The sequence below is a fragment of the Garra rufa genome, chromosome 18 (genome assembly GCF_049309525.1).
Source record: "Garra rufa chromosome 18, GarRuf1.0, whole genome shotgun sequence".
NCBI lineage: Eukaryota > Metazoa > Chordata > Actinopteri > Cypriniformes > Cyprinidae > Garra > Garra rufa.
In genome coordinates, this window is record NC_133378.1 from 6,234,502 (window position 1) to 6,251,729 (window position 17,228).

The window sequence follows — 17,228 nt, forward strand, 5'->3', positions numbered from 1 at the left end:
GGTCAAAATGATCGATTTTTCTGTTATGCCAAAAATCTAAAGGATATTAAGTAAATATCATGTTCCATGAACATATTTTGTAAATTTTCTACTGTAAATATATCATATATATATATATTGATTAGTAATATGCATTGCAAGAACTTGACAACTTTAATTTCTCAATATTTTGATATTTTTGCACCCTCAGATTCCAGATTTAGAAATAGTTGTATCTTGACCAAATATTGTCCTATCCTCACAAACCATACATCAATGGAAAGCTTATTTATTCAGCTTATTTAATCTCAATTTAAAAAAAAAATGACCCTGACTGGTTTTGTGGTCCAGGGTCACATATGTCTATTACTAGGGGTGTGAATATTTACGCACCTCACAATTTGATCTGATTTAAAGATTCTGAGAGTCATGATTCGATTCCAAAATGATTCTTGATTTGAATCAAAATTATTCTTGATCTTTTCTATTTAATTTATACATTTAACCCTTAAATGCATACCTCGAGTCTTTAGAGACCCGGGATGTCATTCACTATTCTCTCCCTTCTTAATTTTTTTTAAGTTTGATGTCAACTTTCTTAGTATTCCTCATCTATTCATTATAAACAATATGACAGAAGAAAAAAAATTATATATATGTTTTCTGATTAATTTTTTGTAAAAAGTTGCTAGAGACCCTAAGTGTGTAATAGTGTAAGTATATTTTGCATGCGCAAAAATATGTAAATATCTGATGACTCAATATGTGCAATTCACATTTATTCCTCGAGGTGGCACTGTTTGATAGACAATAATGACGTGATGTTTCACCGTTTGAGAAAACGGTTGATATGGCGAATATGAAGAAGTTAAATGTACCGTGGAAGTGCGCTCTGAGGATGACGGCGATGGTAAAATCATCTGCTTAAATTGAACCCTCAAGTTTCAAAAGGTATCGAAATATGCTTTATTTTATTCTTCTGTAATTGTTCTCACATTATCAAAAGAGTTTTTTGCTATTGCAGAAGTTAGAGATCCATCCGTGCTGGATATATCCGGGGGGTCGCCAAAGACCCAAATATTGGCGAAACATTCATGCATTTAAGATTTAATTACTTAAGTTCATATAAAAGCTTTAAGCAAGCAAGCAGTACAACACCTTTTGTGAACATGGCGCAATCTATAATGAACCTAATTTACATATAAAGGATGTGTGTTTGTGATGAAAGAATGACAGAAATTTAATTTACTATAAATACCTGCAGCACACTGCTGTTTCAGCACATTTGGCACCTGGCTGAACTGGATTGTGGGTGGTTTGTGAATAAAACGCAGGTTTGCAGGTGCAAAAGTGGCACAGTGTTTAATGAATTCACCCCTCAGTGTTCTCTTTCTCAGTAGAGCATCAACAGCACTAGCTAGTTCACTGTATTACTTGATCAATTTGTAATGCTCAGAGTTTCCTGAGGATAATGACACATCGCATTTAGCCTAATCCTGAGGCTATCAGAGCCGTAGGAACAACACCTCGCCTCGCTTCATTGTCATTGAGTGGCAGCAGATGGCGGTCTGCCAGGCATCCTATTGGCACAGAACCCCTCATCACCATGACACCTGCTGAAATCTCATCTCTGCACTCTTCCGCTAGCCCGCGTACCTCCTTTATTTCAGATGAGAGGAAGAGATGCATATCTCAGCAGGAGGTGGGGGGACAGGAAATAAGAAATCCGGAGGGAAGAGGGGCTTTCAGGAAAAATGACTGGCAGGGAGATGGAGGGCTACACTTCCCTTGTGCTCTCAATCAGCTCAGATAGACACTAATTAAATAAGTATCTCTATATTTCATCAGCTTCCACATGCTGAGGTGTTCTAGTTGGCTTTCGATGGCATCTTTAAACAGTTGCTAAGGTTTACTAGGTGTTCAAATCAACTCAACTCCAAGATATTCTTGTCCTATATATGCTTAATAATAGGGGTGTGCGATGTGACAATATAAAATCGTGAATGATTAAACTGCCTCTGCAAACTGACTACAGCTACAGCTACAATTTATGACAGTGCCTGTTTTTGGATTATTACTGGAATAAAATAAAGTGAAATAAGATTGAAAGAAGAGTGAGATAAGATTGTGGTCTAATGGTCTGTCATTCTTTCTTCTTTTATGTTTTGTTACTTGGTAGTGTTATATTTTCTTAAACTGGAGATTAATTTGGCTGTACTGCTCAGGAACTTGCAAAAAGTCACCCACCCCTAACTTAAATTGCATTATACATTCAATGATTTGAATAAACCTTGTCTATGCTGAGCTTGTTTTAATTTCAGATTTTTTTCAGATATTTTGGGAGGTAAAAGGTGATATAACTGTTCTGATAACATTTAGAAAAAGCAGAGAATCAGAGAATACAATTCTTGAAAATGTGAGTTTTGCAGATGTGAGTTTTTATCTCGCAATTCTGACTTTTTCTTGCACCTGCAAGTTTATATCTCATAATTCTGACTTTTCTTGCAATTGTGAGTATTTATTCCGCAATTCTGACTCCCACAATTGTGAATTTTTTTCTTGCAGTTCTGACTTTTTTCTCACAATTATGAGATAAAAACTATGTTTGTGAATATTGAGAGTATAATTGTGAGTAATTCTGACGTTTTTCTCACAATTGCGTATTTTTATCTCACAATTCTGGCTTTTTCTCACAAATGTCAGTTTGTCAAAATTTTGACCTTTTTTTGCAATTGTGAATTTTTATTTCACAATTCTCAGTTCTCGGAATTATCTCGTAATTCTGATTCTCACAATTGAGGTTTTATCTCACAATTGACTTTTCTTACAATTTGTGACTTTTTATCTCACAATTATGACTTTTTTTCTCTCACAATTAGTGAGTTTTTATCTCTCAATTCTGACTTTTTTCTCACAACTGTAAGTTTTTATTTTGCAATTCTGACTTTTTTTTCCCCACAATTGGGAGTTAATATTTTGTATCTTATCTAATATTACTTATGACTATTTTGCTCAGAATTGCAATTTATAAAGTCCACTTTTGAGGGAAAAAATACTTTTATTTACAAGTTTATATCTTACAATTCTGACTTTATTTCTCAGAACTGTGTGTTTATATCTCGCAATTGTGACTATGTTTCCCAGAACTGCATGATATAACATTGCAATTATGTTATAAATTCTGACTTTTTTCTCACAATTGCAAGTTTTTATCTCACAATTCTGACTTTCTTTTCTCACAACTGTGAATTTTTATCTCACAGTTCTGTTTTTCTTAAAATTGTTAGAAACTAACTCTAAAAGTCCAATTCTGAGGGAAAAAATACTATTTTCTTATGAGTTTTTTTGGCAAGTATGACTTTATAACATCAGAATTTCAAGTTTATATCATGCAATTCTGACCTTATAACATGCAATTGTGAGAAAGAGTCAACATTTTAAGATGAAAAGATTTTTATTTGTATTCAAAGGCATAAATGGGCTTTGATAGTTTATTAACAAAACAGACTTTTGTCATCTAAATCAAACAGAATGTTGAGAACATAAAACAGGAAATGCTATCAAAGTGAGGACCCTGCAGACCTTCATGACACAATTTTAAAGTATAATTTATATCCATAACACGAATGGCATGGGGCAATGTACACAACTTCAGCTTTGGGGTTTGTGCATTGATGGTGCCTTAGCAAGTGCCACTAACAATAGGAGTCTGAATAGGAGAAAAGGCCAGCCAGAACACTCCTAAATCTGGCAGAAACTCCTGCGGAGATCAGAGAGAGTGTGTGAGAGCACCGATCGATAGCTCATATCTGCAGAGAAGGTCAGGAGGTGCACAGAGCACTTGTGTTTCCTCACCTCCACATCTCCTCCTGTTTTTCATCAGGGATAGTAGAGGGGGAAGAAAAACACTTTAAATTGCAGGCCGGATTTCAGTTTAAGCTGTTTGTCATTTTTTCTGCATTACTATTCTATTCTCTCGGCCTCAACTTGTTGCATTTAGCCATCATTTGAGTCTTCTGAGAAACGGCCAATTTCTGGACAATTTGCTGTTCCAGGTGATCAGTAACAAAGCCGGTAGATCAATATCCATCCGTCTCTCCTAATTGCAGGTTCCAGCTCAACAAGAAAGGAAAAGTGTGGAGGGACTCGTTCCTGGTGGAGAGAGGGTGAGTCAGCGCAAATTAAATGTGAAAACAGCCGGAGAGCTCTGGGTTTTCGAAGTGAAAGGTCAGTGTATGTTTATTCAGATAACGTGAGGTTTTTCTTTTCTTCTCCGGTGACAGAAAGCTGCTGCATAAAGTGTTGAATGATGGGAAGGATATGGCCCAGGAGGAAAACAACCTGCCCAAATACCAGCGTGTTAAAGACCTGTGCCAGCGCGCAGAGTACCAGACGCCATGCGAACAGATCGGTCAGGTATAACAACATACAAAATCTTTGCCTTTCCACTTCTTCACATTACCACAAGTCCAGCGTTTCAGACTTAAAGGAGTAGTTCATTTTCAAAACTTGTCATCTAAGATGTTTATGTCTTTCTGTCTTCAGTCGTAAAGAAATTATGTTTTTTGAGGAAAACATTTCAGGATTTCTCTCCATATAATGGATTTCTATGGTGCCCCCGAGTTTGAACGTCCAAAATGCAGTTTAAATGCAGCTTCAAAGGGCTCTAAATGATCCCAGCCGAGGAAGAAGGGTCTTATCTAGCGAAACGATCGGTTATTTTCTAAAACATTTACAATTTATATACTTTTTAATCTCTACACAGAGTACACTCTTAAAAATAAAGGTGCTTCCCGATGCCATAGAAGAATGTTTTTTGTTTAAATGGTTCCATAAAGAACCTTTAACATCTGAAGAACCTTTCTGTTTCATAAAAGGTTCTTTGTGGCGAAAGAAGGTTATCATGGTTCTTTGTGGATCTAAAAATGGTTCTTCTAGTCTATGGCTTCGCTGTGAAGTATAAAGCACCTTTATTTTTAAGACTGTAGACAAGATGAGCATTTGAGGTTAAAAGGTATATAAATTGTAATTTTTTTAGAAAATTACCAATCGTTTTGCTAGATAAGACCCTTCTTTCCTCGGCTGTGATCGTTTAGAGCCCTTTTGAAACTGCATTTTGTACTGTAAGTTCAAACTCGGGGGCACCATAGAAGTCCATTATATGGAGAGAAATTCTGAAATGTTTTCCTCAAAAAATATATTTTTTCTTATGACTGAAGAAAGAAAGGCATGAACATCTTGGATGACAAGGGGTGTGTACATTGTCCGTAAATTTTTGTTTTGAAAGTGTACTACTCCTTTAACATTGGTTTGTTGATGCATGCATTCGTTGACCTACAAAACTCTGAGAACAGCAGATGCAGGAACAAAGTTATCAAACAAAATGTCACAAGTAGCAACTTGATGTGCAGGTGAAATTGCTGTATAGATGATTTTTGGACATTCCACTCATAATGTTATTGTTTGCCTTTCAGTTTTGACTTGCAAATGAGCAAATACTCTACTGCTGACCTCAATATGTCACATAGACTATTTAAAACACTAAAATCTCATGTTCAATCGTTTGTGCATAACATAATAAATATTCATGAGCTTTGCCTTCACCAGCTAATGCCATCAAAACCAGCACGCCTGTGAACCACCACTATCGACCGCCCAGGAAAAACACCTCAACATTTTGATTATAAATCTTAGCAAACTTTTAACCATTGGTATGTCATTACTGAGGTGTCCATAAACATGCTAGCACTTTTTGGCAGATTGTGTCAGTATAGACCCTCACAAGTACAGAGTATCTGTGTGTGTATGAGCCATCTTATGAAACAGAAGCGAGAACAGAGAGATGTCTGAGCTGTCAGATCAGACACCTGAAATTTCATGCTCTCACTTTCACTCTAACAAGACTGGCCCACTGTAGTCCTCCAGGGACCTGCAGCCCGTTCCTGCATTATCTATTCTCTCCATCCCTTTCTCTTTTCTCCATCTCTTTACTTCTTGTTTTTTTTTTTTTTTTAGTCAGGCTTTATTCCTCCATCTGCTTTCTTGCTTTGATCAAGGAACAGTCTGTCGTTATGTATCTGCACACCTTTGCAAAGCATGAAAAAGTCTACATTTCAAACCAGGAAAAAGGGAAAATTGCACCTGCAGAAAGTGTTGTTTATGTGCTATCTGCATTGTTTTAACACCTTATTTACATACTATGGAAGTCAATGGCTACCATCAATTGTTTGGTTACATTATTCAAAATAATGTGTACAACAGATGAAAGAAACTCATGGGTTTGGAATGACATGAGGGTGAATAAATAATGAGAGAATTTTCATTTTGTGTCAACTTGTTAAATGTCAGTCAGTGGTCACTTGGTGCTCTTTTTACTGCCTTTACCCCTATTACATATTTTAGCAAATTAGATTTTTGTAAATATTTTAAATTAGATTTTAGTAAATTAGACTAAATTAGATTTTCATTTGACGCGTATCTTTGGAAAGGTCACAAAGGTTCCATATTTTGTGATTATATCATGATAGAAGTAATATTGTGACAGGAAAATTCATTAAAAAACTGACTTTATAGCAATTTATAAAAATGACCCTATTCAAAAGTTTACATACGCTTGATTTTTAATAGTGTTCTTACCTGAATGATCCACAGCTGTGTTAGTTAGTTGTGATAGTTGTTGTCCCTTGTTTGTCCTGAACAGTTAAACTGCCCACTGTTCTTCAGAAATCCTTTAGATCTTACTAATTCTTTGGTTTTTCAGCATTTTATAACTGTATGATTTTTGAGATCCATCTTTTCACACTGAGGACAACAGAGGGACTCATTGTAAGTATCTTCTGTAACTTCCGAAGGGCAGTACTAAATGAAAAAAAAAATGATATTTAGACAAAATAAGCAAAATGTACACATCTTCATTCTGTTCAAAAGTTTTCACCCCCGGATCTTAATGCATTGTTTTTCCTTCTGGAGCATCAGTGAGTGTTTGAACCTTCTGCAATAGTTGCATATGAGTCCCTCAGTTGTCCTCAGTGTGAAAAGATGGATCTCAAAATCATACAGTCATTGTTGGAAAGGGTTCAAATACACAAAAATGCTGAAAAACCACATTTCTTAATCCATTTCAGGCAATATGTGACCCTGGACCACAAAACCAGTCATAAGGTTAAATTTTACAAAACTGAGATATATACATCATATGAAAGATCAATAAATAAGCTTTCTATTGATGTATGGTTTGTTAGGATAGGACAATATTTGGCTGAGATACATCTATTTGAAAATCTGAAATCTAAGGGTGCAAAAAATCTAAATACTGAGAAAATCACTTTTAAAGTTGTCCAAATTAAGTTCTTAACAATGCATATTACTAATCAAAAATTACATTTTGATAGGTTTACAGTAAGAATTTTACAAAAAATCTTCATGGAACATGATCTTTACTTAATTTCCTAATGATTTTTGACATAAAAGAAAAATCAATAATTTTGACCCATACAATGTATTTTTGGCTATTGCTACAAATATACCCCAGCGACTTAAGACTGGTTTTGTGGTCCAGGGTCACATATAATCAAACTACTTTTTGATTACTTATAAACTAACTTCTTTATCACATTGATTTAAATGGGATAATCTTTTACCAAACTGATATAAAAACACAAAGAGAAAGAAAATATATTCAGTTTGCTGCTATTAACAACATTATATTACGTCAAAGTTTCCCAAAATGAGGTTTGTAAAGGAAGTGTATAGGAATTTAATTAAAAAAAGCTAATATTTAATAAAATCATAAAATTTTAATGTAATCTTTTTTATTATTACAACAATCAAAATAAAACACTCTATAAACAATATTAAATATTATGTGACCATGTGAATAATATGTAATCATCTAATCAATAAAAAAAGTGACTGCAGTTTGATAACGATTATTTTAAAACTTAATTTTTGGAATCTGATTACGTAATCCAGATTACACGTAATCGGTTGCTGCCCATCCGTGCAATAACACAGTTATATAAAATAGCACCTGGTACAGAATGCTGGATTGGCCCTCATAGGTTGAAACCCACGTTCTTTCATGTACCAGCCCATGTCTTTAACTACAAGGCCGCTAAAAAGCGACTAAAATGAAAGGCATGTTTCTCTCATCTCTGTGGTAGTGTGCAGCCCCGAGCACTGTGTAACTTATGTTCCTCATTAACGAGGCTTTTAACGAGGTGGATTCGTGATAATTACAGCTGAGTTACAATGCCGACACGAGGCGGGGGTTAATTTTCACCTTTTACTTCCGGTTTATAAGCACACGCATCCACGCACACATACTCATCACGGCGAAAAGTTAATGGGTGTTGATGGTGTCAAACAAATTGTGTTCGTGAACAGACGCTGTCAAATACAGTTCAGTCACAGAGGAATGAGCTAAGAATATTTTACAAGCGCAAGTAAGATTAAGATAAATTGCTTTGAGTCATGTGAAGATAGCTGGCTTTCTATGAAAAGAAAGATGGTGATATCAGATGGTATTACTATGGTACTTATGGCATTATGTTATTGAACGATTACCATATTTACATAACATAAATAAAGAGTATAAATTAGGGCTATCACGATTATTTTAGTAATCGAGTACTCGGTCGATTATTCCGACGATTAATCGAGTAATCAGTTTATTATAATTCATTTTTGTGGTAATGAAAATAGACCTAAGCGAACAATAGACTTTAAAATGACTTAAAATACATATATAATAGCAATGAGGCAATTATAATTAGTTCAAACAAAGTATACAAAGTAAGTCATTATATGGTTATATTGAACAAAACTGTTAAAAAAAAACTATGTATTGCAAACAATAAAGCACCAACGCCCTGATGATACACTTTACTGCACGATCTATTCCTTGTTTAATATTGACTAAACAACATTTAATTCAAATATCCATTTAATCTTTAATATTTGGCCATTTCTTTACAACAGAAACCATACAGCCACTGTCATTTCTTGAATATGTGGACATCAAAACATGTAAACGCAGAGCGAGGAGCTTTTATTTTAAAATTGCGATAAACAGTTGGCATGTTGAGAAAGATATTGGTGTATTTGCCTGTGTTTGCGTAGGTTTACAAATGATTTGCCTTACAAAACTGATGAAATGGCGATGTTGCGTTCCCAGATGAATGTTATAATGAATCCCAACTTACAGCAATATGCAGAGATGTTGAGAGTTTGCAAATGTATAATATGTTGTTCTTCACAATTCAAATTTTCATTTTCTGTATAAAAAAAGCACATCAAATATAAACCATTGAAAATTCGAAACGTTTCGAAATAGTTATGACACAATAAAGCCTCATTTACTAAAATCATGTGACTTTGGCTGTTTGATACGAGCTCCGAACCACTGTTTTGAAACAATTGATTCACAAAAGTTTCAAAGCTTCATGAAGCAGTGCTTCGATAGCACCCATCACTACTTCAAGCTAAGATTGCCAAAATATTATCATGGTACTTATTAAAAAATCAAAGTATTACCCTGGTACCATGTCTAAGCAACTGTGGCAATGCTGTAGTGCTTTTTGTTTCTGTTATGTCCATGTATATGAATCATCTCTGAGGGTAAAACTGCATGAGTATGTCTCTCTTTGTCTGTCTCTCTGCAGAAGTGGCAGTGTGTTGAAGACACCACAGGGAAGCTGAGGTTGTCTAAATGCAAAGGCATGGCCAGTCTGTCTGCAGTGCGGAAGCCGTCAGTATCCAGCATCAAATCACAGATTTATCTGCAGAGCATGAGCACTGATGTCAGTGTGAACTCGGAGCCTCAAGGCTGCAATTGTGAACCCAAAAGCTACAGACTGAGCACCTTCTCCAAGAATAAACTGTTCTCCAAAAAGAGTGAGTACGACTAGACACTGAGCTACAAACACACACAGCAACAAGTCCTCCAAAAAAAATCACGCAGGAGGCATTCGCTGAATTATTCTCTGTGCATCTGCTGCCCTCTAGTGGAGGAAAGTAAAGGTAAAGGATGTAAAGGAAAATAAAAAAATGCTTACCAAGGCTGTGTTAACTTGATCAAAATACAGTAGAACATTGTGAAATATTTTTGACCATTGATAAACTAGAAAATGTAAATAACTTGAATAACTTAAAGGGGCAGCCGTGGCCTAATGGTTAGAGAGTCGGACTTGTAAGGTTGCAGGTTCGAATCTCAGGTCCAGCAGGGATTGTAGGTGAGGGGAGTGAATAACCAGCACTCTCTCCACCCTCAATACCACGACTGAGGTGAGTCCCTTGAGCAAGGCACCGATCCCCCAACTGCTCCCCGGGCGCCGCAGCAATGGCTGCCCACTGCTCCGGATGTGTGTTCACGGTGTATGTGTTCACTACTGTGTGTGTGCACTTGGATGGGTTAAATGCAGAGCACAAATTCCTAGTATGGGTCACCATACTTGGCCTCACTTCACCTCCTAAATATTTCTGGAATATGTATTAATATAATTATTATTTTCAAAATGGCTTTCTTTTTAATTTTTATGAATCTTTTAGTATATAAAGAAATTCTGCTCACTTTTTCGTCCGATTTTTGTTCTCGACATGTGATAATGGCAAGCTGTTCCTTTGATTGACAGAGCTGAAATCATTAAAGAGCTACTCCAGGAACCGCTTTGCCCGTGCTGTTTCCATGGAGATGGGAGGAGTCCTGTATGCAGTGGACCTGGATCAGGAATACAGACCCACAGGCCCCAGAAACCTCAGCCTCAGGCTGAACACAGCGGATGAGGACGAGTTTAGCGGTGTAGGACCCACTGAAGTGAGCCAGACCAGTAACAGCCTCACCGTGCCCTCCTCGATTAAAGTCACTCACAGGTGAGGAGCAAGTTTGCGTGTACTTCAATAGAGACACATGACGGACAAAAGAGGGAGTATGTGCATTAAAGAGAATGTGTGTGTGTGTGTTTCAGGTGCTCCATTTTGGCCAATGATACAGTAAAATGTGACGTTGGTCTGTACAAATCACTGCAAGCGTGGAAGGACCACAAGCTCCACATCGACCACGAAGTATGACACACTTAAGATTTACTCACATGCATTTTGCTTCAAATCTGTATGACTTTATTAATTTTGTGGGACATTAAAGGCAGGGCTGGACTGGGACAAAAAAACGGCCCAGGCATTTTGACTAGAGACCGGCCCTTGAGCTAACCTCCTGAATAGAGCTGGGTATCAATTCAAATTTCAAGAAGGAATTTGATTCCGATTCTCAAGAGTTAGAATCAATTTACACGATCCGATCTGATCCAATCTGTTCCAATTCAATATTGATATGGGTCAGTCCTATTAAAAACTTTTTTTTTTTTTTTTTTTTTACTGTTAAGGGGATGTTTAGTAGAAAGTTTTGAACAAAGAATTAACAATGAGCAGCTGCAAGTTAAAAAAAGCTATCATTAAAAGTTCACACAACTCCTGTATCATATTCCCAGTCTTACAACTTTAATTTAGTCTGTTTATAATGCATATGTTATATCATTATGTACATTGTCATCTCTTATTCCCAGATCGAAACACTCCAAACGAAGATTAAAAACCTTCGTGAGGTCCGAGGTCACCTGAAAAAGGCTCGACCTGAAGAGTGTGACTGCAACAAATACTAGTGAGTGTCACATCTATCTATTATCTCTCTACACTGCAAAAAATTCTTGTCTTATTTAGTTTTTTTTAGTTTTTTTCTAGTTAAAATATCTAAAAATTCTTAAATTATGATGCTTTTACTAGATAAGCAAAATGATGTAAGACATTTAGTCTTGTTTCCAGGGAAAACATTTTTTTTACTAAATTAAGTGCATTTTTTTAACAAGTAAAATTATCTGCCAGTGGCAGAATATTAAATACAATACTTAAAAAAAATTTGCATTTTGCTTAAAACAAGACTAAACATTTATGTTATTTTGCTTATCTAATAAATGCATCTTAATTTAAGAATTTTTAGATATTTCACTAGATACAAAACACAAATACTAAGTAAGAAGAGCCTTTTTTTTTGCAGTTTGCATTTGTGTGTATTTGAACCCTTTCCAACAATGATTGTTTAATTTTGAGATCCATCTTTTCACACTGAGGACAACTGAGGGACTCATATGCAACTATTACAAAAGGTTCAAACGCTCACTGATGCTCCAGAAGGAAACACGATGCATTAAGAGCCGGGGGTGAAAACTTTTGACCAGAATGTAAATGTGTACATTTTCCTTATTTTGCCTAATTATCACATTTAGTACTGCCCTTCAAAAGCTACAGAAAATACATTTCTTAGAAGACAAAGTAAATTAAATTTACCCTGATGTTCAAATTCAGGCTAAAATGCTTAATGCATTTTGTTTTCTTCTTAAGCATCAGTGAGCATTTGAACCTTCTGTAATAGTTGCATATGAGTCCCTCAGTTGTCCTCAGTGTGAAAAGATAGATCTCAAAATCATACAGACATTTATAGAAAGGGTTCAAACAAACAAAAATGCTGAAAAAACAAATTTGTGGGACCTGAAGGATTTTTCTGATGAACAGCGGGCAGTTTAACTGTTCAGGACAAACAAAGGACTCATGAACAACTATCACTAAACCAAAAAAATAATTAAAAATACAACTGGATCATTCAGGTAGCAACACAGTATAAAGTCACAAGTGTATATAAACTTTTATTATAATATAATATCAACTATTATTTTCTACTAAATGTAAACATCTTTTATGTGAAATATGTTATTCAGGTCAGTACTAAATAAAAAATAACTTGCATTTTGTATGATCCCTCTTATTTTGATAAAATAATTAACACTTTGCACATTCTGCAAGGTGTATGTAAACTTTTGACTTCAACTGTACAATATTAGGGTAATATGTAATTAATACATACTGCATATGTGACACAAATTATTACTTATTTATTATATACATTATTTATGAATTAACTATTTAAATATATGCTGCTTATAATCAGATTTAGTGATGACTCACTTATTTTTTCTTTCTCTTGTAGTTACAAATCCAAGTACAAGAGTAAGCTGAGGAAATACAAAGCAGGAAGTGTCCATCCCTTCAGGTGGGTTTTTGTGTGTGTGTGTGTGTGTGTGTGTGTGTGTGTGTGTGTGTGTGTGTGTGTGTGTGTGTGTGTGTGTGTGTGTGTGTGTGTGTGTGTGTGTGTGTGTGTGTGTGTGTGTACAGTAAATATGTGTGCGTGATTATGGTTTTGATGATTCATTCTGTCTCTGTAGGAAAGGGCAGGAGAAAGATAAGAAGGCCTGGGTGTTGATGGAACAAAAGCGCAGGAAGAAGCTGAGGAAGTTACTGAAGCGACTGCGTAACAATGACACCTGCAGCATGCCTGGCCTCACCTGCTTCACACACGACAACCAGCACTGGCAGACCGCTCCCTTCTGGACATGTAAGACACACACACCCCATAAAAATATTAAATATTGCTTTAACAACTGCATGCAAAGAGTTAAAGGAAAACAATTGAAGTAATGGGGTTCCTTGCATGTTAAAAAAAGATTTGTTGTAGCATGGGATCCTGACCAAGTGTTCAGGTAAGAACGTGTTGACTAGATTGATTTATCGCACACTATTTTGTCTTTGTTTCCAGTGGGGCCATTTTGTGCATGCACTAGTGCCAATAACAACACCTACTGGTGCATGAGGACTATCAATGAGACACACAACTTCCTGTTCTGTGAATTTGCCACTGGATTTCTGGAGTACTTTGACATCAACACAGACCCATATCAGGTCAGCGCTCATACATAACGACAGCATGAAAACACCATGGACCATGTTTACCTTCTTAAAGGGGAAATCGGGTGCAAAAATTCACTTTTAAATGGTGTTTTTATGTAAATGTGTCTTAGCAGTGTGTGGACACAACCATCCTACGGTGATAAAAATCAATTCACTCCTTTTTTTAATCCCCAAAAAACCCAAAAAGTCCAAATTATTAAAGTCGTTTTGATTTTCTGAGCAGTATGCCGGCACAACCGCTGACAGACATGAATATTTGCACCATATTGTCATTTCCACCACATTGCAGATTATTTTGTCACAGCATTCTTGTGAATGTGTTTTTAAAGGTGCCATAGAACAGAAAACTGTATTTACCTTGGCATAGTTGAATAACAACAGTTCTGTACATGGACATGACATACCGTGAGTCTCAAACACCATCGTTTTTTTAAACAGCAACTGCAACTATTACGCAAGAGTCACAATCATTAAAAGTTACGCCCCCAACATTTGCATAGCCCAGTCATCAGACGTCCTGCAGCTAGGCTATTGTAAAAAAAACAAACAAAGTGAGGACAATAACGAAAATGGCAGATCACGGGAATAAATGTTATGTTCCTGGTTGTGCAGGAGATGTTAAGTGCAGGGATGGGTTGGTGTCTGTAACTTACTCAGAAAGGCAAGGAAAACAAATAAGGTGATCTCTAATAAAATAAGGCGAGCCACTAAAGAGACACAGTTAGCTTACTGCTAGCGCTAGCCTGTTATATTGCAGATTTCACTTACCACATAAACGGAGAGCTGGAGAGATGACTAAATATATATTTTCCTCCATGTGCTAGCTACTGAAATGAGCTGCTCTGTGAAACAGCCAATCAGAGCAAAGCTCATCATTATTATTCATGAACCTTCCAAATAAGGTTTTTACAGACCATTTCATTCTAGGAACAAATCCTAGGGTTGTAAATGGATCTGTAAAACCGTTTCTGGAGAATTCTTGCCCTTTTCTATGCCATATACCTTCTATGTAGATATCAGAGAACAATTTAAAATATAGTATCAATGCATTCTATGGAACCTTTAAATGGCAATCTCCTTTGTCTTGCTGAGGCTAAAATATCATAGGTAATGTTTAATGTCTTTGAAATATTAATTCACATATTCACAGGTTTTACATTATTAAAAAATATACATTTTAACAAATTAATTCTGCTTACATGATAAAGATTTTTAAACCGTAAGATTATTTGTTTGTATATAAGTATTTGTTTGTTTGTTTTGGAAAGGATGTTTTCAATTGATCAAAAGTAATGATAAAGACATTTATAATGTTACAAAGATTTCCATTTCCGATAAATGCTATTCTTCTAAACTTTCTATTCATCAAAGAAACCTGAAAAAATTCTGCTCAGCTTTTTTCAACAACATAATAATAATAATAATAATAATAATAATAATAATAATAATAATAAATGCTTTTGAGCTGCAAATGATGCTAAAAATTCAGCTTTGAAATCACAGGAATAAATTACATTTTAAAATAAATTCAAATAGAAAACAGGTATTTTAAATAGTAAAAATATTTCAAAATGTTACTGTTTTTGCTGTACTTTGTATCAAATAAATGCAGGCTTGGTGAGCAGAAGAGACGTCCTTTAAAAAAAAAACATAAAAAATCTTACTGTTCAAAAACTTTTGACAGGTAGTTTATTTTTAATTTTTTTCTTTCTTTCATCCATACATTATGTGTCATATTTCATCTCAAGCTCCTGTTGTCCACTGCTGTGACATTAGTAAACAAGTACACTAAGTTTTGAAAAAACTTTATTAGGAGCAAAATTATTTGATGTAGCCAAAATGACTGCACACTTTTTGACAAATAAAATAAATAAAAAAATCACAAAATAAATACTGAAATGGTAACAGAAGTTAAATTGGGAATTGAAAATTCTTTTTATACTGTATCAATATTTAGTCAAAAATGTTAACAAAAAATGAATGTTATATTAATTGCTGTGTTATGGTGTTTTTCTCTCTATGTGTAGTTGGTGAATGCAGTGAACACACTGGACCGGTATGTTCTCAATCAGCTGCATGTTGAGCTCATGGAGCTCAGGGGCTGTAAGGGTCACAAGCAGTGTAACCCTCGCACACGCAGCCTCGACATTGGTGAGTCGCACACACTCACAAGTGAAAATACTTCCACAACACATACACTGACACACACACACACACATATTATACTGTATGCATACACACACTGCACAGCATTCTGCTAGGCATCCGACCCAGAGGTTGCAACACACTGACTAATACATGTACCACACACACATACACACTTCCCTCTAAAAGGACCAGAAGGCAAAGGATAACATGGAATTTCACATCTTCATCATCATCATTCTCACCTGATCCCTGGCCCTGCCTTGCTTCCTGTCCTCCTTGTTTTATATGCAAACAGAAAGTCGTACCTTCACCTCCTGAGCTGCTGTCCTGAAGGGTAAACATGTGCCACACAGCATGCTGTCTGAGGATGTAACCATGTCCTTAGTTGTATCTGACATGTAGTCCATGCTCTCAAAGTCAACGAAGTCACACGGATGTGACTGAAATTCGTTTTTAGCGGAAGTGATCATTTCAGTGATAAGGCACATTTATTGAGTCGCTTATTGATCCACTCGAAAATGAACTCAAGGACAGCTCCTGTGAAAGGAACTCACCGCTGCTTGCAATCTGATTGAATTGCTCAAAAGGTCACATTAAAATGTAAGAGTAGAGTGAAAACTAAAAGTGTTTGAATACGAAGGTCATTTACTTTAGCATGAACTGCTTGGTCAAAATAATAAGAAGAAGTTAATTAATCAATAATAATAGTAATCGTTATAATAAAATATACATAAAAAAATTAAAATGCATAGAAAGGTTTTTGTTGTTGTTGTTGTTTTTAAATATACTTCTGTTCAGATGGTTGGGGTTTGTAAGATTTTCTAATGTTTTTAAAAAGAAGTCTCTTATGCCCACCAAGGCTGCATTTATTTATGGAAGCCCGTTTCCGCTACTCAGTAAAAAATAAAAATTGTTAATTGCAACTTTTAATCTCACCTTTTTTACTCACAATTGTGAGTTTGCATCTCGCAATTCTTGCTTTTCAGTTCTCAGAATTGCGTATTATATATTTGCAGTTTGCGAGAAATTACCTTTAGATGTAAGCTCGCAATTCTGAGAACATATTAGTCTTTTTTTCCCCTCAGAACTGGACTTTAGAATTCGTATTTGCGAGTTTATATCTCACAATTTAGAATTTTTTTCAGAATTGTGAGACATAAACTAACAATTTTGCGGAAAAAAAAAGTCTGAATTGCGAGATTCAAACTCGTATTTGTGAGACCGAAGTCAGAATTATGAGATTCAAACTCGCATTTGAGAGAAAAAAGTCAGATTTGCAAGATACAAACTTGCAGTTGTGAGGAAAAAAG

The 17,228-nt window shown here is 35.5% G+C and overlaps 1 protein-coding gene across 3 annotated transcripts in view; it reads left to right on the forward strand.

Annotated features, from left to right (window-relative positions):
- Window positions 1-17,228, forward strand: part of sulf2b (sulfatase 2b) — a 61,827-nt gene that overhangs the window by 36,749 nt on the left and 7,850 nt on the right. For all 3 annotated transcript variants that reach the window (XM_073822839.1, XM_073822840.1, XM_073822838.1), the window contains exons 9-18: window positions 4,089-4,145; window positions 4,263-4,395; window positions 9,642-9,873; window positions 10,611-10,848; window positions 10,944-11,040; window positions 11,538-11,632; window positions 13,013-13,075; window positions 13,248-13,417; window positions 13,619-13,761; window positions 15,798-15,921. In XM_073822839.1, coding sequence (XP_073678940.1) covers window positions 4,089-4,145; window positions 4,263-4,395; window positions 9,642-9,873; window positions 10,611-10,848; window positions 10,944-11,040; window positions 11,538-11,632; window positions 13,013-13,075; window positions 13,248-13,417; window positions 13,619-13,761; window positions 15,798-15,921 — 1,352 coding nt within the window. The remainder of the gene's footprint in view (window positions 1-4,088; window positions 4,146-4,262; window positions 4,396-9,641; window positions 9,874-10,610; window positions 10,849-10,943; window positions 11,041-11,537; window positions 11,633-13,012; window positions 13,076-13,247; window positions 13,418-13,618; window positions 13,762-15,797; window positions 15,922-17,228) is intronic.